The 26,762-nt window shown below is 39.2% G+C and overlaps 1 protein-coding gene across 6 annotated transcripts in view; it reads right to left on the minus strand.

Annotated features, from left to right (window-relative positions):
- The window catches only part of GADL1 (glutamate decarboxylase like 1), a 158,218-nt gene that overhangs the window by 26,582 nt on the left and 104,874 nt on the right, over positions 1-26,762 (minus strand). For all 6 annotated transcript variants that reach the window (XM_054060222.1, XM_054060221.1, XM_054060220.1 and 3 more), the window contains exons 10-14: positions 26,058-26,122; positions 25,716-25,797; positions 18,329-18,528; positions 14,014-14,065; positions 10,912-11,001 (exon numbers count right to left, since the gene is read on the minus strand). In XM_054060222.1, the coding sequence (XP_053916197.1) occupies positions 10,912-11,001; positions 14,014-14,065; positions 18,329-18,528; positions 25,716-25,797; positions 26,058-26,122 (489 nt within the window). The remainder of the gene's footprint in view (positions 1-10,911; positions 11,002-14,013; positions 14,066-18,328; positions 18,529-25,715; positions 25,798-26,057; positions 26,123-26,762) is intronic.

Here is a 26,762-nt window from a genome sequence, read left to right on the forward strand (position 1 = left end):
CCCCCAAGGCTTCTCATATGAAAGAGGTAAATTCAGATCTGGCGTGCAGACCAGCTTCACAGACACAGAGAACATGTTCAGTGCCCCTGTGGGACCAGTCTGCAGACACCCAGCACAAAGAGGAGATAGCTGTGGGGAGAGTGTAGTGGACACTCTGAAACGCTAATACTCTGAATGACTGTTTTTCTCATTTCACAGAAAATTAGGAGATGGAAGGAGAAGAAAAGGGAGTTCGTTATTCCCTCAAATGCCAGATAAAATCATTTAAGTCCACGCCTTAAAATATGATTACTGTTTACAAAAAAAAAAAAAAAAAAGATGAGGGAAGGAGACAGCTTTTATTCAGGCAAAAACTGAGCACAGAATGAAGCTTCTAGTGACCTCAGGACTCCAGTACTTAGACATTCCTGAGATGCTTCAATTATTGAGTTCCCCTGTGATGTATATTGGGTTTCATTTTGATCCACAGGCTATTAAACATGATCTATGACACTTTCAGAAAAAGCTGTAGTTTGGAGTTCAGCCTGTAACTCAAACTTTTTTCTTCCATCATTGGTTATTAATGTACATTTGGCACTGAGAGAGCATAATGAAGAGGTGCACAGATAGACAGAAGCACAGTGCTGCTTTAAAAGAACATAGTCAATAGGGTCAAACAGAGCTAAATTAACTGTGTTGAGTGTCTTCAAAATTTGCGTTCTTATTAAATGCAGTTCTCTTCACAGGCAGGCACCAAAGGCGATTTAAAATATTAGTCAATATGTTCTAACTCCAAAGTGAAGCAAAGGAAAGGAAGAGTAATTACTCCTATTTAAACAGAGGAAAATATATGCTGTTTGGGCAAACAAGTACTACGTAGTCAGGAATCTGGATGCACTAGCTGAAACCAAGAAAATATATCAAGAGTACAGCAATTTGCCATAGCTCAGACTGGAAAATATTTGACTGTAAATAGGCTAAGAATGCATACTGTATTTTTGTCAAAGAACAAACCATAGATTTAGAGGTCACCTGTCACAGTTTAGCCCTTAGCCGGCAGCTAAACAGCATGCAGCTGTGCTCTGGGCCCTCGCCTCCTCCCCAGAAGGATGGGGAGGAGTATCAGAAAAGAAAAGATAAAGACAGTTTTAATAGAACAGTAAAAGAAGAGAGAATAATACTACATATAAAGAAATTATTAAAATACAATTGCTCACTGCCCAATGATTAACCTCTCTCAAGCAGTGATTTCAGCACGAGCAGTGACAGCAGTAAACACAGAGATCACAGGGAGCACAGCAATAACGGAACACCAGACACAGAACTCTGATCACCTAGCCACCCCCAAGACAAAATGCTATTTTTCTAATGAGCATGATGCTACGGAATGGAATATTCTGTTGGCTAGTTTGGGTGAGTTTTGCTAGCTCTGCACCAATACACTAAGAAAACACGGGAAAACTAAAACTCCTTGATTTCTTAGCAACAGCTGAAAAAATATTAGTTTATTTTCCACATTCTTTTCATACTAAATCTGAAAACAAACAGCAGCTGGTGAGCAGAAAATTCATTCTATACCAGCTCAACATAAACATCACCTGGCAACAACTAAAACAATATGTGTTACTGACATTATTCTCATACTAACTGCAAAACACGGCAGCTACCAGGAAGAAAACTAACTACCCCAGCCAAAAACAGGACATCATTATTTTTTGGAAAGCATATATTTGTGCAGGATAAGGTTGTGTTTGCTTTTGAAGGTTTTGGTCGTTGGTTTGTTTTTTCTTTCTAAAAGTAGCGCTACTATTAAGATAGCAAAGATGTTCACCTTGTTTAAGAGAAATTGGAATACACAGAAATACAGGCTGGAGAAATGGGCTGACGAGAATCTCATGAGGTTCAAAAGGAAATGCCAAATCCTGCACCTGGGGAGGAACAACCCCTTATACCAATAAATGCAAGACGACCAGTATTTCCAAATTAGGAGCAGTTTAATATCTTGCTTTTTCAATTCTTCACAAATAAGGAGAGAATGATTTTCTGAGGTATGTCACCACCTGCCTACTTAATTTACATGAACTGTGCCACCTGTCTCCAATTAATTCCTCAAAAAATTCATTTTTCTGTAAAAGAAGAGAGGTTTCGTTTTAACCTCTTGATCCTTCTACAAGCCTAAGACTGGTAACAATAGATGCAAAACATTCACTGCTCGGGTAACATCCTGTATCTATTTGAAAGCCATACAAATTAAATAGTACTGTCTTTGTTCACATAGAAACAGCAAAAATTCTTTATGTAGTGCTTAAGCATCCTTTAGTCAATTGAATCTGTGGCAATAACGCAGAGAATGCAGTCCCACTGAATCCCCATGGCCTTTGTTTTTCTGATGTTTCAGTTAGAAAGCAAGGCTTTTTAGAAGCTTCCTATATGTAAACAGAAAGACAGTACATATGAAGCTTTTAACAGTACAGGGTTTAAAATTAGCTAGTTTGTTTTCTAGCTAGAAAGCTAGGATGACACTCATGTTTTAGCAAGGCAGCATGCAAAATTTTTAAGATATTGGGCAAGTGGAACCTAAGCTTCCCCTGTAACAAGGAAGTACACGTACAAAAAAAATGCCCCAGTATTGTAAGTGAGTCACTTGGGTCCTGAAAGAACAGTCATGTTAGCAAACTAGTCCTAGTGAGACAGTTTTTAACTCGCATTAAGTACCATACATACCTATGGCCACGCCACTCCTAGTATCTGAGCTAACTAAGGTACCTTCATTACATACTGTGATGAAACTACATCTTGCATTGATCTCCCTGGAAGGTTTGGGTGCTTTACTTTGAATCTGTCAAGTCTCTCATGATTTTATTTCCTCACAATATTTTTCTCCATTTTGTCTAATCTCCCCCCCTCCAGCTTCATCTCTTACCATTAGGTGTATTACCACATGGAGAAACGACTGGACCCTCCATTATCCTTAAAAGGATTTCAAGCAAGAAACAACTAGTGTGAAACCTACTTCAACTCTGGAGATCTGAGCAAACCTTCTCGGCAGGTGGCTCGGGGAAGATGAAATACTTGTTCAGCCTGAATGCAACATATGGACTTGCAGCAGACCCGTTCCCCACAGTTTCGATCATTTCTGTAGGCTGAGCACTAAGGATCAATAGACCTCAGTCCCCAGTGGGCCTTGAACATGCTCAATGTTAAGTCGCTGACAAAAGTTGCCCTGCATTCTCATCTGGTAAAGCATATAGCAGCAATGCCATTTGGGTTTCTTCTCTTTATTCTGAGAATTGAGGAGTAGTTTTAGCAGCTTTGTAACACTGCTCTTACAATGGAGATGTTTTGCTCATAGGTGTGTTATTATCGCTGGGTGGGATGTAAATACCACCAGTTCAAGATATCACCTGTTATTACAAGTCTGGGAAGGGACTGAGGGGTAGCATAGAAATATCCAGCTATCCAAAGGTCAGAACACAGATGGTTAAAATGAAGTAGACGGTAATTCAGTAATGTTGGCTCTTGCCTATTTGCCTGAAGTGAAGAAGTACCACTGACATTAAAAAAAGCAAGGATATCTGCATGAATAGCACTGTTTTTAACTGGAGCCAAACTGGTACTACCAATACCTGAAAAGCCAGGCTGGAAGAGGGGCAAAGCAGAGAGCTCAAACAGAAATCTCTACAACTGACATATCATGAATTACTAAAATATCACTTAAGACTATTACAAAATGCATGGACTCGGAGAAGTCCACATCTTTGCTTGACTTCTTACATACTGTAGGTCACAACATAGCCATGCAAATACAGCTCCTTTCTATTTCCATACACACATCTAATATGCCAGTCACACAATGAAAGAGCAAGCACAAGATCAGGTGAGTCTCACAAACCATTATATGTGGCTGAAAGTTAAGCAGGTGTACAACCTCACCACTGTAAAATACATGCTGAAGCGTTGCTAGCACCTGAGCCTAATGCCAAGGTGAGATGGACACCACTAATGTAAAATGCATTGATCGCTACTTCTGATGGAGACTTTAACAGTGAATTTGGCCTCTTAATCTAGCACTACTACTTCAGTACTCATGCAAGAATACATATAACAGAACAAATAAATAAATTCCAGTTATGTGCAGATATGCATTCAGACACTATTCTATTTTGAAGTAAATTCTTTTTAAAAGGCATACTATTTTTGTGTTTTTACAACTCAAATCAATGGAGAAGACATTTAAAACAACATCATGCGAAATATCTTTTTTAATTAACAGCTACAGACACTTTGTACTGATGAATTACATAAAACTGCAGAAAAATATATTAAAAGTGAAAGTGTGCAAATCCCTCATTAACAAGGTGCTGAAACACTGCTATCATTTTCCTCTGCTATTGTATTCCACTGTACTGTTTCTTCTCATTTATCAGAGTTCAGATCTCTGCTTAACAGTCATTTATATGCAGCCAAAATACAAAGATTTTATTCATCTGCTATTGTATATTATGTACTATTAGTTGCAAAACAAGAGATGTTGTTACTTTTACAAGTAACTACTTATTGTATTATTAAATTTCTGAGCACCATCCTCTGCTGAGGAATGGGCACACCACGACATAAGTCCTGGTTATTATTGTATTACTCATTTTGTGGTTTCAGGGCTTATTATCCTTCTCTCCTTTAAGGTCCCTGCCTGCAGCCCTACCTCCACTGGGCCTCCTGCTCTCATCTCTCCAAGACTGCTGCATTTCTGCCCCTCTTGAACACAATACCGAGAACTCATCTGGGCCCACTGAATTAGGAGATTTTGCAGCTCTTCCCTCTGGAAGCCTGTCAAATAGAGGTCTAAATCAGCACACAGCACACTCAGGATTTAGCTTTGGGTTCTTTGTACTTGTGTTTATGAACCAAGGAAACTGACCTAAGATCCTGGCATCCCTAAAGTTCCTCTCCTGAATAATAAAGCCAGACAAGCCTTTTCCAAGGGTGGTTCTGACTTCAGGTGGCTGAGTCATGACCTGTAATTCCCCTTTTCTTTCTCGGTGCTAAAGTTGTAGGGAAACTGTGCCTATTCCTTTTAGCGGCTTCCTTGGATAAGTGCCTCAACTTACATAGAATGAATCTGGAGCTTTCGTTAACCCTAAGGATTTCCCTGACAAACAAAATTTCTTCAGACTGAGGTCCTCATCTGATTCCCCAAAATGACAATCCATTCCCATGGAAGGTCTTTCTTTAAGACCAAAGCGATCTCTTCTACTTGTAGACTTTTGTTTCTTGATGTTCACAACAGATTTGTAAATTGCTTTGACAGAAAGCAAAAAGGCTAGGGGATGGCACCATCTCTTAACAAATCCTCACATATCGGAAAAAAATCCCCAGAACTTGGCCTGCTATCTTTCCTTCCATTCTTTTCCAAACGCATTTCTACATGTTGACATTATTTCGGTGCACATGGGATCAGAAACAATTACATTAACATACAGTATTCACAAATGACGGATGAACAGCTCTAGGTCTGTCAGTCACAATGATTTAGCCAATCTAAATCCCATATACTACTGCATAAATCTTATCATTGATTTTCCTGTTGTTTGTGGCCCTCCACTGAAACTCATGTCAAATAGAGCTAGGTGCTAGAGCCAGTAGGCTACTTGTTACTTTAAAAATTACTCATGTAAGCAAAATCCACAGAAATGGATCTCTACCATTACTCTTCAAACACACATTAAAATACTGTTTAATTGTCTTCTTACTCAAGTATAAGAAAAACTCAATGTATAGCATATATTAGGCGGCAAGCATTCAAGGAACATTTTGCATGCAAAATACACTTCCAGTGATATGTTGGGGACCTTTCCTGTGCATAAACCTCTTGCGGTTATGGTCCACGTCATTTTTCTCTTGTTCCAAACATTATTAATACAACCAATTGGAGGTCTTGTTTTCCCTTCCTATTCAAATCTCAAACCATAGTAAATCGGTATTTTGAATACATAAAGAATACTGAATCAGGTCCTTGATTAGTGTTTGATTTATACCACAAAGACCACAAGATTCAGAGGTTGCCAAGGCAACACCACTCCAACCTCCTTGCATTTCTGCTTTGATATGAAACCCCTCATTATATAAATATATCACAACACCAGTCAGCATGACAGGCTATTTTACAAATACGCCTTCAAATAGTAGACAGCTATATTCTTCTCTTAAGTGGGGGGGGGGGGGCTGGCAGGAATAAGCATACTTTTTACAAAAGAGGAGAGGGGTAAAAATGATATTCCAAGCTCTACAGGGTTTAGAAGGAAACTATATCCTGAGCATTCCAATATAGCAAATAAATTTTATATTATTTGGCCAAAAATCCACAAAAGAGCAGGAAGCAAAGAAAACAACAACAACAAAAAGAATGACGCCAAACCCGCCGTGTAAGTATAGTCTGAGACTGAGAGGCTAGAATATTGAGTCACTGAAACTAATCATGTATAAAAGCTTTACTGAGCCACTGGAAATCTGATACTCCGTAGAATCATAGAATAGTTTGGGTTGGAAGGGACCTTAAAGATCACCTAGATCCAACTCCCCTGCGATAGGCAGGGATATGTTCCATCAGATCAGGTTGCCCAAGGCCCCATCCAACTTCCCTGAGCAACCTGTTCCAGTGCCTCACCACCCTCATCAGAAAGAAGTTCCTCCTTATGTCTGGTCTAAATCTGCCCCTCTCCAATTTATAGCCATTGCCCCTAGTCCTATCACTACAAGCCTCTGTAAAAAGTCCCTCTCCAACTCTCTTGTAGGCCCTCTTCAGGTGCTCCAACATCTGTCGTTTAGAACTCTAGATGAGGAAAATATAAAAGAGCTACCAGGAACCTACTGAATTTTTTTTTGGCCCAGATTTTGAGGTCTAAAGTGGTACTTAGCAATGCACCACTAACCTTAACTGAACTGCATTCAATATGAATATGCAGTAGTTCACCTACAGTTATGCTCCAGAACCTTCAGCAAAGCCAGGCTCCCACAGGAGGAGGGCTCTGTTAAAGATGGTTACTTCTATGTCTCCTTCCTAGTCCTCTAGACCACACTGAGTTTGGGCAAATTACAACCTGATCCAGAATGCATAAGGCAAGGCTGGCAGGTTGGCTTAGCAACAGGACAGCAACAGTTATTCCAGACCATCCCTCCAAACCCTTCCTTGTACCCTAGCACTCTCTACACTGCCAGGAGGCTTTTCAGAGGAAGTATTACTAACAAACAGCTAATTTGGCATTGTTATCTCCAACAGGCATCATCCGGAGACACTTCAGCATAAGGTGAAAAAGCTCCCTTTTACAAAGAGAAGATTTTTACAAGTCAGAATATGCATAGATATTTATAGTTATGGAAAAATATGAAAATTGGAATGGTCTGGGCTTACATTTTTTACTTCTTCCCTCACCTCTATCTCTGGTTTTTAATTTACAGTTAAACTTTTCTCACTGACTCTGTGACACACTGACCATCCTCAGCAGTAAACAATGTAGATCTTAACACTGTGTCTTAAGCGGAGTAAAAACACCACTAGGGGGCACGTACAGCCCTAGCAAAGCCCTTGCAAGGTTTGTGCCTCCATCCCATTAGTTATGTCAGTTCCAGGTCAGAGACAACTGCCCCGAGTTTGCAATGACAAAATAACACCACTTAGAAATATTTCTAGTTGAATGTAACAGCACCTCTCCAATTACCACAGAGTGCTCACTTGTCTGGTTTCTACAAGAAGAAATCCCTCTTCACTTACTTGTGAATAATGTCACTGAAAAACACCTTACATCAGAGCTTCCTTCCCAGGTTATGCCATCTACTATGAACTTAAAGTACTGAAAAATGTTCAGAGTAAGGACTATCTTAGGCAACTCAACTGCATCCAAAGCTTTCCTATACTACCTATAAAACCAGTTCCACTATACAGCCAAATCCTGCTGCAAACACAAAAGATGTGTTGTAAGACTGCAGATGTTCACAGAATTCTCAGTTTCACTGGGTAACAGAGTAATGTACTATTTATGTTGTTCTTTACTTCTCCACTACCATGTTGCTCCTCCTTCCCTAAAGTATTCAGGTGATGACTCAAATGACCAGCTAATGGCTGTCTGAAATCCTTCAGGCTGCTCTTTCCTATCACATGTTTTGCATGTGGGAGACTCAGAAGAGGGGAAGAGACACCCAAGAGGGGAAACTTTTTACTTCTGAAGTCTAGGGCCCCAGAACTTAAAAGAAACAAATCAAAAGCACACCACCACCACTCCCCAACACACACACACAAAAAGCTTCTGAGAGTCACAGTTTATGTAGGACAGTAGGAAGCCTAACATCAGAATCTGGTATAATGCTGCAATCCAGTCAGTCCTGATACATTTCCACATAAAGTGGGCCATGAAGTTGGAGAAGAGCCAGAACAGCAAACCTTTAGGGTTATTTTACATAGGACTATGCAAATTCTTCATGAAGCTGATGACTTGAGATCAGAGCTGTTTGCTTATCAACTTTCACCAGCACTAAAATCCACATAACTAGCCTTAGAAGACAGCATGTTATTTCGAACAATATGGCTGAACAAGCAGTTGAATAAAATCAATTACTTGCTTAAAGGATTTTAAGACATACATTTCCTTAATTATTGTCAGATATGCAGGTCAACAAAAAGGAAGATTGATCTCTGGATAAACAGAATAACTGTGATGTAAAAATATTGTGTGGAAAGACAAATTGTGAATTAAAACATTTAATGCTCCTTTTAGTGAAATGATGGAAATACTCAGGAAGCACCTGCGGTCAAGAAACTGTACACACCCTATCTGCTTGTCAATGCCATAATGCAACAATCTCTCCAGTCTTCATCTTCTTATCACTTGCACCTTGCTGATCAGGATGCATTCCTCCTTGCTCAGCCATATATTTGTACTGATTAATGCAATACTAATATAATGACTATGTTGTTTGCATCAGCAATGTGAGAACAAATTGATATTAGCTGGAAAAGTCAAGTCAGCCTTATTTTTTGTGACCCAGTGCTGTCATCTCATCTGCTCACTGACATATGCTGTTTGCTGAACTGGCCCTCAGCATCCAAAAAGGAAAGTAAACCTGATCTTGTCCCTGTAGAGAATCAGGGAGGTGAAATAACAAATTTTAGTTGTGTAACAGGTACGTTTCTGTAGCGTCAAAGAACTTCCCAGCAATTCCGAAAGCAATGTAACTACAGTCACTATTTGTTACTACCTCTACCCATCCCCACAGACAGAAATTTGAGTTATTCAGTGCTTTGTTTTGCTATAAAGTTTTCGTCTCTTTTGCAGTAGATTTTCATTTGGCCTTACATGGGGAGGAGGGGAATAGATTATGTTTTAAGATTTTGGTTTTCTTAGTCTCCATCAGACGAGGCATAAGAATCAAGAAAATGCCGCCTTGCCCATGAAAAGAGTGGATGAGATCTGCAGCGGTGCTCAGTTCTTGGGAGAAACTGTACACAAGCTCCTTTCCCTTCGAGTGCCCTCTCATAGAAGACTAGCTAAGAAATCTGCATTTTAAATGTTAGTCTATACAGACCAGTACATAAAATAAAGCCAGGCACGTACTGCTCACCCTGACTGGAAGCAACATAGAGCAGCAGAGCAAAGAATCACTAAGTTGCACTCAAAAAGCCACTGAAAAATATATGTGCTCAAATCGTTTCGCTGTGCTTCATCTCTTCCCTTCTCAGTCCTTTCTGTAGCATACATAAATCAAAAAAGTGGCAGTCGTAGCATTATTTCTTCGATGTCTTCTCACTGCTCCTTTCCAAACCCTCACTCTTTATGTGTGTGTGTATCTATACATATATACATATAGGTCTTTAACAAGAGGTAGGGAAGCCCCATATGAAAGGATCATTACCCAGATACGCTTTGTGAAAGCACGGCAAATGCAAAACCCTTGTCTCCACCCAGTGACTGACTTTGCATGCATAGGTTTGTGCTGCAAAAGTTCAATATACCTTCCAAAACAATACAGCCAGGGTTAAGGAGGACCTCATCCTTAAAAACACTAACATCCAGCATAATCTGAAATAAATTAATGTGAAAGGAAACCTACTGAAAGGAGAGCAGACATTATAGGAAGTATGCATGTAGCTATAGTATGTATAGCATGTACATACAGTATGTATACCACATGCAAGCATGCATATTGTATGCACATCTATGTTCTAGTTTAAATTTCTAGTAGCAAATTCTAGGAAAAAATAAATGCAGAACCTCAGAGCTGCTGATGAGAGGAGGAAACAATGAATTAGATTCAATTCCTCACAGAACAGCTTACGCAGTAAAGCATAATACCACAGGGTCTATTGGCCTCTAAATTAAGTCTTAACTACCGATTCCCCACTAGTAACTTCAAAATTTTACTGTTGCTTTTTTCAAGATGTTCATGATTTTCTTCCAGGATGGCAAAGAGTTACCAAAATACAAATAATTTTTCCCCATTGTATTCCTGTTGTTATTTATGGGTTGTTTAACATCAGAAATGTATTCTTAAGCAGTTCCTTATTTGCATTATCACAGATTATCATAGATAACACAAGACAAGTTCCAAGGGCAGCATTAAGTGTCTGAAACAGGTAATGAATACTCTGTCTAGACAAGATGCAGACAAAACTGTTTCTCTTCTCTCAGTTCTGCCAGCCACTAACAGCTTCGATAGTAAGCTGAATACTTGTAAATGCCTGCATCTCTTACATTAAGGGAAAAATAATTAGCCTTGTCTAAACGGAGAACAAATTTAAATCCTACCAACATCTATTTAAGGATTAAATCTCCATTTGACTGATAGGTAAACACTGAGCAAAGCCAAGGGCTTCTTCACATTCTTCTGTGGCACACAGACAAATTGTTAAGCTACAGATAACACTGTTCATATGACACTCACCTGGTGCAACTTCTGCCAAAATTCAGGTCCATCCTCCATTTTCCTTAAGCTTGGTGGAATGTACCAAAAGCAAATGTTTGCATACTCCGGCTAAACAAGAGAACAAATGATTGCTTATGAGATGTATTCCTGTCCTATTTGTTACACATTATAGCTTGTCCAAAAGTTCTGCTTTATTTTTCTCCAACTCACTTTTTGTTCCCCCTTCTTGAAACTAGAAATAGTTTTCATATCATACAGTTCCTGCTGCCACAAAAAGGAAAAGGTTCCTTTTTCTGTTCTTGTTCTTATATACATATTTAGTTCTTCATTGCTCACTAAAACTTTGGTTAGGAAAAAAGTGCAGGAGAGGCACAGAGACCTAACTTCCACAATTCAAGATTGTAGTAACTTTAAAGAGAATACAATTTAAGTGTTGTTTTCTAAAAACAAATTGGAAATTTCCTATGATGCATTTCACAGAAAACACACAAACTCAGTTTTTGTCACCATTTAACACTTGCACACCTAGTCATTTTCTACTGACCAATGCCAATCTCCTTTTTTATCATATAGCACACTATGCAGTGTTGGAGTTAATGCTGGCTTTCTCAGTTTCCACCTTTTTATAAGAATCTCAGGACCACTTGCAGGGTATGTGCCATATCATAGATGTATCTTGTCCAATATCTAAGCAGGCCTTTTGAGCAAAGATTGAGGCACATCTCTGCTTCCCTTCCAGAGAAATTTTGCCTTTAAACCTAGCAGAGGGTTAGTTGCAAGGCTCCCAACAAGAATGGCTGTTCACTATTCATTATTGAATAAGGCATTTTGTGCTTATGAGATTGTGTTTCATATACGATTGAGAAAATGTTTCCAGCAGATCAGCCTGAGGTCTCTCAATAATTCCTGTAAATTTGGAACATTTTTTTTTCTTTCACCTGCACAGGTAGCAATAGCATGAGGAATAGACGTGCCATCTAATCCCATCCAACAATATCCATAAAATCACTCGGTCAATCTTGACCTACATTATTTGCAACACAGTATTTAACTGGGGTCTAGATTATAACACCGCTCATAAACTCACACACCCCTCTCCCCTCCCACAAGTCATCCTCATTAGTATTGGTTGAAAGGAAAAAAACAGAAGTTAAAAGGGAGCCTGGTAGCTGGGTCACACCATCTCTCTGCCCCACTGTGTATGCGGCTGTTATTACAATCCCGGGCAGTCTCCTGAACAAGGACAGCCCACCAGCTGAGACATGTTCTTTCATGAAAGGGCACTGGGAACTGCTCATATCATTTTCCGCCTCGCTTCAAAGAATGCATTAAATACAATTTAATCATCAAGAAGAATATCATTGTCAGCAGGAAGAGAGCTGCAAACCTGCCACCTGCTGTCACTGAATGAAATAAAGCTCAGCTCTTAAAGTCTCATTTCTTTCCCCAAAGAGCATGCATTGAGTACACACATAAACACAGACCTTGAAAAGGCAGCAGCTTCCTCACGAGCACAAGCACTAGCTTGCTGTTACAGGTTTATTTTAAAACTATTTAAAATGAGATGGCAGGAGGAGACAGATGGCATATATTACCATATTGCTGCATTGCCTATATTGCCTTCTCGATTATCTCAGTTTCCTTTCACACATCAAATACATCATCCCCCTCTGAAAATCCTAGAAAAACTTAACTATCCCCAGCCATGCTTCACACCACTTCTGGTTATCTTGCCACAGCTCTTACCCAAACAGGCAGGCAATTATACCACAGAAGAATGCAAGATGACTCAAGCACAAGTGGCATTCCCAGGCTACAGAGTGGTTCTCATCACAGGACTCTCCTCACTGCATGTACTGAGAATCATCTTCCAGAGCTTCTTATCCAAAGTCCAACTTCCTTTCAGAAAGAGCCCACATAACTAAGCCTAGCTGTCTCCCAGCAGCCTTTTTTCAGACTTTTAATTGGTTATCCCCTTGCACTCCTGAAAACTTTTTCTTAAGCCTTGCTCAACTTCCTTCTCAGAGCACACAGTATAGCACTCCCTATAATCCCACTTTTAATGCAGGCACCCTGTTCCTGCAGGAACTACACAGCAGTCTCTGCTCTCACCAACAGCTTTCACATGCACAGTAGATCTAGGCTATCTGCTAACCTCTACAATAATGGAGAACTGAGTTTTCAGCAGACTTGCCACTTTAGTAACCCCATCATGTGCTGCTGGCCCAGAATTCTCCAATTCATGTAGTATCCCAGAATGCACTTTCAAATTACCAGTTTTCAGAGTTGAAGGGAAAAATTCATATTGTATGAATAGCATAAAGTATTTTTTATATTTCCTATTTCTTCTACCCTAACCTGGAATGCTCATGTCATCAGCAAGAGTAAATCAAAATCTGTGATGTTACGGTTTGTAAGTCTCCATGTGCGGCACGCACTTCCTTCCACCTCCACAGGCTCTCTTCCTCCCCACACTACCTATCCAGCTGTGTTTCACACACATACATTTCCAACAATGCAGAAGGTCTTTCTAAAAATAACAGGTCATTGCAACACCCCTTGTTATTAGCCTTATTAATCACAAAGCTGAGGATAGGAGCAAAAAAAAAAAGGCACTTCAGCTCTGCCCCCTTTTCTCACTCTTTCCCAAGGAAGATCACCAACAGGTAAAAAGCGGAAAGGCTTAGCAAAGATGAGGTACTTTGGGGTACTTTTTTGGAACCTGAGTGTAGAAACAAAATTAAAGAAAAAAAACACAGACGTTGATGATGAAAAGTCCACTCTTAGGATCAAAATCTTCTCCCATCCAGCACACAGTCTTATCCGTAAGTCTGGCAAGCACTGCTTTTTCGCAGCCAGATTCTTCATTTTCACAGAAAAGTGTTCCATCTACACTCCCTGAGGTAATACGGGCCCAGAAGCTAGGAAAATATGTAGAATGATGGTGGGGAATACAGAGTATGCTATGTGTGTTCTATCATATCTGTGTATCTCCATACATAAAGCTTATTAAATTATATACTTAAAATGCAAATTAGCAATGAGCTATAAAAAACAAAAATCAAGCAATAGACAAAACCCACCCCACAACAACAACAGTTGAGTTCCATCTTCACTTACCTCCAAAAGAAGCTGGAAACCCTCTCTCTTCTTAATTTCCTCCACTAGATATCTGTAATTAAAAATGCAGGGTTTAAAGCACAGAACAAAATAATAGAGACAATGAAAAAGGTCCTGAATACATACACATTATGTTTTGTCCTTCTTTTTTTTCTTTCCCTCTCCCCCCTGCCAAGGAACCATGGAGTTAAATTTCATTTCTACCTGCTGTGAAAATGCAGTAGCTATCCGTTTGTGGAAACAAATGAAAGCTACTGCCAGCCAAGGAGCACTGACATGAGGCCAAATTGTGTCCTTGGGCACAGATTTTCTGTGGAGCCACATGGCACAAACTGATCCTATTTGCATCAGGCTGTGAACTTTCCCAATGCAAATTTCCACTGATGTTCTCTACAAATTAATTCCTCCACCTCTTTTGCTCAAGTGCTGCTGCTCTGCTGCCATGTTATTTCATGGTCATCCTAACATTTCTTGTACTACCACTTTCACTGGGATCTTTCAGTTCAGCCCAGAATTTAGAAGTTTCCCCATACTTCAAGCCCAGTGATTTCTCCAGTACTGTCCTTGTCCTATATTGTACGTAACAGCACACACTTCCATTCAGTAAGTCACTACTAATGCACAATAATCCCTGTCCATCCTATGCTAACAATACATTGAAATAAGTATTTCTTTTCTCTTTCACCTGTCAGCATGAAAAACACAGAAGCCTTCGACAGGTAGATGGGTTTGAATAAAACATTTTGATTCAGGCAGCTTCAATTTAGAGAATTTTTTTTAAAACATGACTTCAACTTTGCCATGGCACACATCACACATGTATTCTGAAGCAAAGAGGACACTTCAACATAGCTGAGAATTGTCTTTTCTTTTTTTTCTTTCTCTCACCCTCTTCAAGACTTCACAAGGAAAACTCAAAAAAAATCACCTCAAATTCATACAGCATCTCCATTTCAACAGAATTGTGGTCTTCTACATGAAGACTTTGCTGTCTAGCAGTAATTAAACTGACGCAGTTAAACTGTGTACAATTTGTTCTTTTTGTTGCATTTATTTGACATTTTCCTGCCTGCAGCTGCATTACTGGTTATCACACAAAATTCTTTTAACCACTACTCAAGGAAGAAAAGTATCATCAAAATAACCCTCTTCGGGCCTGTCCACATGCCTGAAACCTGTCCCCATAGGGACACCTCTAGCACAGTTGTATCTGCAATGCCTGCTATTCAGCAGATGTGCTGCAGAAACAGGTTGGCTAGGGAGACAGTAAACAATACCCTAGATGGTATACATTTTTCAAAACCGAGCACGGGGAGTTATCACGTTGCTGATCATTAACAAGTATTGGCGATGTGACTCACTACCTCTTAGCACACGTCCCTGCAAAACGATTGCAGTGGTAGAGGGCCAGTTTCCACAACAAGCAGCTCCACGACTTCTACTGTGCTGCGCACTATTGAGAAGTTTTCTCTCATTTTCTGCCATGACCATTTAGATCCCACTGTGTGCATTCATTTGTTACCTGGCTGGTAAGTAGGAAGGTAGGTATCACGTGAATAAGTAAAGGAGAACCTGTTCCTGTAGGGGAATTGTCTTAAGTAAAACAAGCTCAGTGGTTTTGTCTTGTTGATTAGAAGATACTTGTCTGCACCATAAAACCAAAATTCAGCAAAATCAGCAGGCTATTCACAAGACAGCAGCCTTCAGTTTGGTTTTTTTTTGAATAAATAAATAAAAAAAAAATCAAGGCATGATCACCTTTCTTTTTTTTTTTTTGAGGTCTTGAATTGTTCGAGTTAATTTACCGTACCTAATACCCTTCCCTCTTACCACAACTCCCTTTCTTCCACACCACCATCTGACAAAGGATATCTGATGTCAGTCAAACTCGCAACACTGTTAATCACGTTCTTAACTACATTGCCAATAGCCTAAGAAGGCAGCCATTAGAAAATCCATCACCCATGATTTATCTTGCCAGGACCATTTGACAGCAGTGGAGCAATTTACTCTGTGCATCTTTCCACAGTTGACAGTGGAGTTTTATTATCTTGTCACAGCTGTAGAAAGTCAGAAGGGCTGAAGTCTCAGTGAGGACTGGAGTGCACAGAGAAGTGGTATTTGCTATGATTAAGCCTTGCAGAAAATAAGGGGTGGAGATCTGCAGTGAAAGTAGACGTATGTCTGCTGAGAGTGGGAGTGAGAAGAGGAATCAGGCAGAAAAACTGCAAAGAGATGCTAAAACATAAAATGCAGAGGTGGTTATAGTTGTATTCTAAAAGCAGTTTACTTCTATATTCTTTTTAGTGCACTTCATAAAGCAACATCTTTGCATCAAAAATACTTGGAAAAAAAGTTCTGAAGTGATCAGTAGGATGCTCTACTGTAGTTATTTTAAAAATAAGCTTTTCCAAATAGGTAGCATCACAATGTTCCTGGGATATCTAATATACTGAAAACATGACTCATGTACAGAACAAGAAGAAATTAACAGAATAACCAATAAGCAAAGTTTGATCCAACAGAAATACATGCCTGCAATTACCCAAAAACTTTGTAACCGTCTGGCCATGGAAGAAATTAAAAAGTAATCTTGTTCTTAAGTTCTAAAGTGAGTGGACTAGCTCCAGAATTGATCCAGGCCTGGGTTCAGGAAGGCTGAAATACTATCTTTGCAATGCCAAAGTAAAAACTACTGTAACAAATCAGGAGAAAGGCTGAACAGCTGTTGAGTAGTCAGGAAACCTGGCATAGTGCCCAGTAAACTTGGTGTCACAGCCACACAGTGCCCATGCCAACGCAAACTCAAGACAGCAATGCAGCTACTGTAAAGAATATACTACATCAGATAATGACTAAGAATTAGATTTCTTCTTAAAGAAAAAAGAAGAGACAATCCAGTCACTCCTTAGAAGCTCTACCAGCTGAATCCTAACGTTCAAAGAAAATATTGATCCCAGAAAGGTCATTAATCACTATAGTCTCAGTCAAATGACCTTGGCCAGTGACCTTGATAAGGCTGAATTCTCCTACTGACAGTGGAATGAATTACCTACTCTTTACAGATACAGAACAGTACAGTGCTTCGGAACAAAACAAGGTACAATTCAACCAGAAGATATCAAGCAACACTTAACCAGCCAAACAATGAGTGGCTTAGAAATGTAAAATACAGAAAAAAAGCCACAGCTCATTTGGGGCTTTCTGGGTTTGCTTCTTTTTTATTCCTTTTTAAATCCACTCTGGGTTTAGGTCATAGGCATCTTTACCTTTTATTTAAGAGAGTTCATTTAAGTGAAGTTATTCCTTTAACTTTCACCAGAGTAAACATTCAATTATTTTCAATTTGGTGGTTCATATCAAACATAAAGTGGCAGTATTATATAGGTGACTGCTTTTCAATATTAATCATTTTACTTATGGTAGTCTGTAGCTAGCCCAGGAACTGGTGAAGATTTCATTATGGTTTATCTTGTATAAATTCTGAACAAATAAGATACTTCAAGTGACTGTTTTTTAATGGGCCATTATCTTATTTCAATATTATTTCTTCTATCCGAAGACAAAGCAACCTGTGTATGGAAGTTTCTTCACAGAAACTGAGACATCACCACCACTTCAGAAACACTTTCTACCAAAAGATTTGCAGAATTCACTTGTGAAATACAGCTCTGCAAGACCAAAAGCTTAGTGAAATTGCACAGAGTGAGTGAAGGGAAGATTGCAAGCAAAAAAATACCATAACCATTAAGAAATTCAGCAAACTTGTGGAGAAAAAAAAAAAGCAGTCTCTCAGACCAATATGCCTTTATATAACACTACTCCATTCTAACATTAACAGTGTCTTCACACGAATTTCCCCACATCAGCTTCCTGCTTTTCTTCAGTTATATGTAAACAGAAGAATGGATAATTATTTCTTTCTAGACAGGGCTCAGCGCTTGCCATGTAGGGCTTCTCTTACATTAACATCAGAATACACAGTTAGGAATTAGAAGAGAGTGTACTGGAAAATCTGTCTGACATCTGCTTAAGGTAACATAGATGTTAAACAAACCAGATAGAAATCCAAATTAGATTGTCAATGTTTACCAACACTTACGCTTCTTCCTGAAAGCAATAATTATTACTAAATACAGTAGCAAATGTAGTAACACTAATTATTACTGTAATTAATTCCTCCAATTATACACAAACAAAAGGTGAGGGGGAAAGAAGTTATGATGTGGTCTTTTCCAGGATAGAGAGTATGAGTAGTGTCAACATTTCAGTCAACTAAACAGACTAGACTGAAAAAAAAACTGTGAGGCCATACCTAGCCAAGGCCAGTGCCCTGTTTACTCTTTCCTCAAGGCCTGTGGTTCCCAATGCTTTCCACATCAGCCAGAATTTGAACGCATCTGGACGCCTGCTGCACTGAATGGACTTGTCACCAGTGTCATAGCTGACATCGTAGAACTTGTCCTGCTGGAACAGGTATGCAGCCTTGGCAGAATAACACTTCTTCAGGAGGCCCTATTAAAAACACAATAGAGACTTAGATTGCTAATAAGCATTTTCAAACCTTTTTATCTTCACAAGCCAACTGTCTGTAGCAACTGCTTAGTAAAACAGAACTGGATGTGCAGGAAACTATCCAAAACTTTTGGTGTGGTTTGGGAACCCTGGATGAACCTGAACGCAGTAAAGTCAGCATTAACAACACAGAAGCGGGGGTTTTATTATTTTCTTCGTAATGTCACTGAAGAGTTGCAGGTTGAAGAGGAATTCTGACTCGGATCTCAAGAAACCATGGGAGTGGATAATACAGAAACAGTTGCCCAAAGACACACGTGGATGGGAAAAAGGGAGGAGAAGCCTATATCCACTGCTCCAGTCCACAGACTGGAAGAACAGCCCCTGAGGAGCTTCTTACATGATCAGAAGTGGCTCAATCTTTGACAAACAAAGACCTTTACGTACAGCACAGCTTGTTGCAAGTAGGGAAGACCTTAACCCCAAAAAATAAATGTTTAGCCCTTACCAGAAAATAAGGACTTTGCGGATTAAGCACAGGCTATCTGACTGTCTGAGTAGAAGCACTACAAGGTGAATAGTACACCCCCAAATTTTGTCTCTTTTAACAGTTCAGACAATTTTAACATTTGGAAATAAACCTCAGGAGAGATACTTTAGTATACCCTAACTATGGTTTGTAATTTAAATTACTTTTACTCAGCATTCTTCAGTCTCCAGCTTCAGAAGGGTTGCCTGGGCAGAGATGAACAGACAAAGATAAATGAGTAACATGGCACGTTCCAGCAAAAAAACAAAGCTGGGAAACAGAAAGCACAGAGGCTGTTACATGTTTAAAGTTGCAAGGGAAAAGAAGAGTCATAGGACTGGCCATTGGCTGAAGAATGTAATATCACAGTATACCCTGTTATACTATCAAGTAGAGAAAAAGGTTGGCAGGAAGCAGGTTACAAAAGCAGAGATGAGGGTGGTCCTACAGGGAACCCAGGAGACAGAAAACATTGTAGATTTGTCAGTGACATTAAAGTGGGTAAAAATACTCTAAACCACAATCTATAAGATAATAGTAGAATAGAAATTCAGATGAGGTTAAAAACATGGCTACAGCATCTGATTCAAATCTGAAATGTGTTGAAGTGACCATTGAACTAGAAGTCTTCCATGTAGAACAGACCAAGGAACAGAAGCAGAGAGCATGACAGAAGTTGCTAAACAGTATCATGAAGAATAAATGCATTTTCCAATTCAACATCGCTCTTCAATTTGAACCAAATGAAAAAGCATTGCACATTTCACCCTTTTCCCTGCTTCTGCTGCAAATCTGATTTTAAAATGGCAGACAGTCTGACATCACTCTTAATCAAAGTGTCATATTCCCATAACAGAAGTACAATTTTGATCCACATTGCAATGCACTACTGATAACTTTAGAACTGGCAATAAAACAGAGAAAAAAATGTCAAGACAAAAACATTCAAAGAAGAAATAATCCACTGGCATACACAGAATAAGGTTCCCACACAGAATAAGGTTCCCTCTCTCCTAGGCTTTTCAATTCCCTCCATTGATACTCAGACCAAAACAAAACAAAAAACCCAACCTGCACACCTATTCATAGAGCACAAAAGGAGACCACCACCAAAGGTTTCTCCACTACCTCTGTAGGGGGTTGACAGTCCTGTTGTAATATCACTGATTTGCAAAAAGGACAGCAAATTCAGTCTGAACTCTTTAGCCACAGGACCAGCACATTCAGTCTTGTGAAAACACAGCTTGTGTGACAGCTTGTGAAAAAAGGGACTGCGGCTGCTCTTCCTCTGCTATCAGAGTGATAACGTGCTGCTGCAGCATGTGGTACTTGTAGCTGGAAAGCCAATGCTGGGTGTAGGACGTAAGATTCTCACACCTACTTTCCAACTTTCTTAGAAAAAGAAAGGCAAGAAGATGACATTAGAAACCAAAGAAAAGTTAAGCACTGAACCATCCATCCTTTACAGTTTTTCTACAGCTTTTCTACATAAAGCATTCTCTGGCTGGCAGCTGCACAACAGGAACAGGAGACTGTCAAGCCATTGTGTCCTATTCATTTAGATCTCAGTACCTTGATTTTTCAAGGGAAATAAAAGCTTATTAGACATAGAACTTAAAAAAAACCTGTCAACAACACCTACAAATTCAAGCTAATTGCTTTGCCTTTTACTGACTTTAAAATTTTACACCGAGTTTCTACAGTGAGTGTATAGCAGAGTTAATCAATGTGGGACTATACTCTGCCTTATCAGAACATAACACAGCTGCACAACAGAGGACATCACAGGATATTAGTTCCCTTATGCCTGTTGTCTGAGAAATAATAACTTTTGTTTGTCACAAGAAACCTAAACTCAGTAATATTACAGAAAGACTGAGAAGTTCACTTAAGATCATAGTACCACTGCAGAGTTTCACAGTTTACAAACAAACGCTCTAGAGTGAAAACACAAGAAGAACAGATAGTTAATAACTCTGAGTGAACTAAAGTCTTGAAAACATATTTCATTTAAAAAAAAAAAAAAAAAAAAAAAAAAAAAAGCAGATACTATCCTACTCTCCTGGTGCATCCAAAGCTGACAAGATGTGCTGGTTTGAAGATCCTTTTCCACCTGCTTATCTTTCTAATAATACAACATGTTCAAGAAATCCTACTCAAGATATTGCCTACTGTCAATCTCCAGAGGCAAGTACAGTGACATCCTCCAGTGCATCACTAGAGCAGACAGGAAAAGAAACAAAAATCATGCTTTGTGGGAGAGAAAGAAATATGCCAGACCAAGGCAAGAAGCAAAGTGGAGGAGAAAGAGAAGGAAAGAGAAAGGGAACATTGCAGAATAGAGTTTAGGAGGGAGGACAACTGAAGATGAAAAACATTCAAGAATTTTATAGTCAAGGAAGCGGTTACTCCTTGATTGCTTTTGTCTCAAAAGTAATAGACTCAAAAATGCCAAGACAAAAAGTCATCTCAGTTTTCCTAGTCAAATAATGGAAAAGTAGAAGGAAAAAAAAAAGGAAAAATTATGCTTTCTAACTCAATATTCTTAGTCCTAAGAGCATCCCAATAGTTTTCCACAGTAACTGTTTCAGTAACTGAGCTGCTCCAAGTGTTCAGAAGAATTGCAAAAATTTCATCAGAACTGCCCCACTTGACAAGTTTGAGATTCTTACTTCTGTATCTTTAATCTTGCTGTCCTTTGTACAAAGGCCATCGGTAATGTTCTGCCTTACGCTGAGGCTATTCAAGTTTAGAAAATGGAAATATTTTCATTAAGGCCCTAGTCCACTACAAAGTTTCAAATAGCTTTTGGTTTTGAAGTCTAAGGATAGTTGCTATGTGTTATAATTAATGGCAAATACATGAATAATAACTGATACTGAAATCAATATATAAGAGATGCAGCTTCATAATGCAAAATAATTTTCTCACCAAACAAACTTATCTACAGCGAGCCTTCTGATCTCTTCCCATTTTCACTGCTAGTTAAAAGTGAATTTCAATTTCACTAACAAAACGCCTTCCTCCCCCCCAAACTTTTTTCCCAAGACAAACGCCTTCCTGATTTGCCTCATCTGAAGCAATATGGACAATCCTTTGAACGACATACTTGAAAACTCTCAAAACCAGTGCAAAAGACCACCTCTACAACACACTTCAAGAGGTGAGAAAAAGCTCTCAGCTGTACTAACTCCAAGCAGAAAGCAATGGGAATGCTGTGTTTCCTTCAGCTGCCCTGGAAATTAATTAGGGAAGCAGATACTTTTGTGATACTGTTCATGATGAGGAAGACACTGTAGGTGGCTACCATGATCACCTCAATCAATTAAATTCCAGGCCAAACTGGGATTTCATTAGCTACTTTCTTTGAGACCTTATTTTTAACTAATAAGTAAAAATCCTGCTCGTTACCTAGACTTGATTGCTAATTACCTAACCTAATGCTACGCTTCAACGAGTCACAGAACTTTGGCATTAGTGATAAACATGAGTTCTCTATTTGTATTGTGATTATATTTGTGTTTATATAGATTATAGCAAGAACAAACTGGAGTAGCACTGTGGTCTTAAGGGAGAATGTACAACCCAAGACTGATTCACAGCATTTTAAGAATGTAAGAACAAAGCTGACTCACTAAAGTTTTGAGAATAATGATCCACCCAGCTATGAGTTTAAGCAGTCACTGCGATTCTCACCACAGCAATACAAGTGTTTTCTAAGTAAGTCCGTCTTATCGTTGTAGTGTTGGAATTGTTCAGGGTATGGCAGTGGAAAGGCAGATAGCTGTGCATTTCTTGAGTGCTTTAAGCACTGAAGAACTACTGTCTTTGATCTGAGCTTTTACAGAAGATTAACCAATCAATCTCTTTCCCTTTGGTGAAAATGCTTCTCCTTTCTAATTAAGTAGAACACATATTTCTCTTTTCTAGCTCTACTTTCTTTGGAAATCATTCCAATTTTGTTTCACTAAGGCCAGCAGATACTCTTTTTATTGGCATTTCACTGTAGTTTATCCAGTTTTTAAATCTGTACTGGAAAATATTTAAATACAGTGTTTCATTCTAATAATCTAGGTGCAATGCCTTAAGCCTATTAACATTGCTAAACTGCTATGTGGCCAAAAGACCCAAAACTAAACAAAACCAGTCTCTATTACTTTTTCTAATGGGAAATTAGGGTGTTACCACTACCTCAGTAACGTGATACCTTCTAAAGATTATCTTTTCATACATAAAGTACAATACAAAGCTTGGGCTTGTTAAATACCTGTACCTTAGAAAAAAAAAAAGATCAAAAAAGAGAGAGAGAGGAAAAAAAAAGGTAAAACTGAAGGGGATTATTTGTCCACTTATCCAGTTATAATCATCTAACCCGAATCACGATGTAGTTCACAGTTTCTAAATTGACCTCAAAACCAATGGGAAGCCAGGCTAACAAAATTTTCTTAATCAGAATTTCAAAGGGAGCTCAGGCTTGATTCATAAAAGGGACTTAACAGCTATGTTTAACATTTTGCTACTCCGACGACTTATTGCAGAGAATTCACCACTCTGGAAACTACCAAAGGTTCGTTGAACATTCACTAACATAGCAATGTATGCTAAACTTCCAGCTCCTATCTCAGCATCCAGCTCCTACTGAAACATCGTAACCACAGTGCAAAGGAATTATGTTCACATCTGCAGCCATAGGTATTTAGGTAACTTATGAGCAGTGGAACAAGTTCCACATGTACTCTTCCATACTCTTGCTGTGTGAAAACAGCATTTTTGATGGAAAACTGGGTCCAGCTGCCTGTTCCAGATCCAGTACTGTGAGGATTAAAGTGAAGCAAGGCCTTTCTGCCAAAGTATGCATTTGATCTTTTTTTCTTAAAGATTTATATTCTAACACTTTTAAAGAGCTGAGAATAAAGTAGTCAAATTGATATGTGCTTCTGTTTGCATATAAAGACTGCACTGGCACATATGCAAAACATCTAAGTGCCAGTTTTACAGGAATGAAACACAAAATAAAACATACTCTCCTCCCCAAGCACAGAAGTCTTCTACTTTCCAGAACGTGTCTCACTGTACAACAGGATCAGATTGTATGATCAGTAATACTCGTGTTTTCACCCCTTAATGGCCTAGGATTCTGCTTTACAAGTATTTCCAACACAACACTGCCTAGCTGTGATTTAGAAGTAGAATAGGATTGCTCTTTCAGACGTTACAAACCATGGAAGGAGAATACAGAAAGGCTGACAGAGCCTTGAAGTTGGAACAGCATTTGTAAAGTGACTCTAAATACCAGGGCAACTAGAATATTTAATTCCTCTTCATTTCTTTCCTCTTTCTTCCTGAGAAATTTCTACTACGCAGCCCAAGGAGTCCAATTATTACCTGAGGCTATATCTATGTACTGGGCCTAATTAGCTAAAAATATAGCTCTGAATTCTTCCCAAGCATGCAATTTTAAGACACCACATTAATCTCAGTCAATAACTTCATAGTGCTTGTTTTTCATTCTGGAATAAAGATAAAGTGATGGCCAGATAGTCTTGGAGTTTAATCCTCTTTAATCCCACAGACTTTAGTCTAAGGGAACAAGGAGGTACACTTCTTGCTGTCCTGCCATGTCTTCTTGGAGCAATCAGTTCCAAGAGACTGCTGATTAGCATCTATGGTCCGTGGTCCTCATCAGTTTTAGTACTAGGAATTAGTAACCAATTGCATGGACAGCTAACCACTAGCATCTGAATAGAAACTATCAGCTGTTTTAGCACAGATTTATAAACCCTGGCCACAAAACAGTGATGCAAGGCTCAGGGACTCCATATCCTCATGATATTCAGTCATTCATAACCTAGTACAAGGTTACCTAGTATAAGCTAAAATTCAACCCTGACGGTGGAGAATGGACACAAGGTTTAGCAGGGCTGAGTTTTGTATGGGGCTTGAAATAATTAACCTCTTACTCGTTTCTTTATTAAGATAGAAGAATTCCACAAAGATGTAAGCAGGTACTTCTACCACACTGCAGACTCATCTCACTGTTGTGCCACTTGAGATCAGAGCTCTGTTGTTTGCTTGCTACACCATTTAATTAACCAAGGCTTTTGGAAAGTCTAAATCACCCCAGTGATGAGGAAGAGCTAGCAGAGTAAGGAAGGAAGGTTAAGCACCTTTACCTACACGTGCTGTGACTCCTCCCCCTCTCCTTTCCCACTCTGCTGCACCCACGTTAGGGGATGCAAAGAAGAGCTCTTCCTGCTTTAAACAGAGATGCAGTACTGCTGCAGTCCCAATGGATGACAGCTATTCTGAGGACTTTGATGAGCTCGGTGTTTAATTGCTGCAGACCCCGGTGACAAAATAACCAATTCTGAATACAAATCATGTACAGAGTTAACCAGCAAGGTCACCAGCTGCAAAGTTTGACCACTGATGACCACAGCGATTTGGATCGGTTTGACATTGCTCTCTTATTTACCCTTTATTAATTATATGGTGAAATTCAAAATAATATCATTCAATCTTTGCACTGCAGTGTAGTAAAATCAACTTGCAGCTCATTTTTAATTATTTCCACTTCCATATTACAGCTACAGCTACAGCAACCTACCGCAGGAAAAAAAAAATAAAAAAGAAAAAGAAAAAGGAGAGGTGGTCTTACGGAGTTGTCTTTCACCAGAAGAGCACAGCACTGGATTCCAGCCAACAGCATTTTATGGGGATTCCAGGCGACAGAATCAGCTCTGCAAAATTTATAAACAGAGGAAGGGAAAGGAAATTTCACCTAAAATCATGGGTACTAGAGAAACAAAAATGGCCAAACGCCATCTAAGCAGACAAAGCAGATTTCCCATGTTTTCCTCACACACACCCAAAGGTTCAGAGGTCTCTCCAGTTAACAGTAATATGTATTTTGAAAAATGCAACTTTCATGGAGGCCAATAGGCCACACAACTTTCATCTCAGTCCCTTGTAAATGTGTCCACGAACTAAAGTGACTTACCTGTGGATGCCATGAAGAAGTCTGCAATGCTTCCTTGATATTAAAGCTGAGCCACCCCAAGAAGCCTGTTGGAACATTTATAGAGCCAAGACAATATTATTTGCATAAAACTCTTTTGACAGTGCTTCAATTAATAATTTATTAATATGTTTTATCTCATTCAAAATTTAGTTTGCTACTTGGTCAGTGGGCTAAATTTTGCCTTTAATATCACCTACCAAATAAAGACAGCAGACTGCAGTTGACAGTTTGTGCCATTATGTGAACCACAAACTACACTATCCCTTCTGTGTAAGCAAGAGCATGAACTGAAGTGTCCATGCAAAACCAGACCCGATCCTGATACTGAATCGGAAGTGCTTCCTTTCCCCTAACCTAAACCTAAGCAATGGGAGCAGAAACCCCATTTTGCATATCCTCCTCCTTCTAGCTGTTTCCTTTACGAACATTCACAAAGGAAACTAAGGATATAATTACAATGCCTGCCAATAGCGAAGTCCAGGTTCAGATTTTCCACAGAGTTTGGATAGGAAAAGTGAAGTCAGTGAGTCAGCAATAGCAGCGTTTCCACTACTAGCAATCCTACCAATGTTAAAATGGAGTAGGATTCACCACATCCCCCTCACATCATCTAAGAACTAGGTGTTTGGTCTAAGATTCATTTATACCTTCTCTGTAGTGAGGAGCTCTCCACTAAAACTCCTT

The sequence above is a fragment of the Cuculus canorus genome, chromosome 2 (assembly GCF_017976375.1).
Source record: "Cuculus canorus isolate bCucCan1 chromosome 2, bCucCan1.pri, whole genome shotgun sequence".
Lineage (NCBI taxonomy): Eukaryota > Metazoa > Chordata > Aves > Cuculiformes > Cuculidae > Cuculus > Cuculus canorus.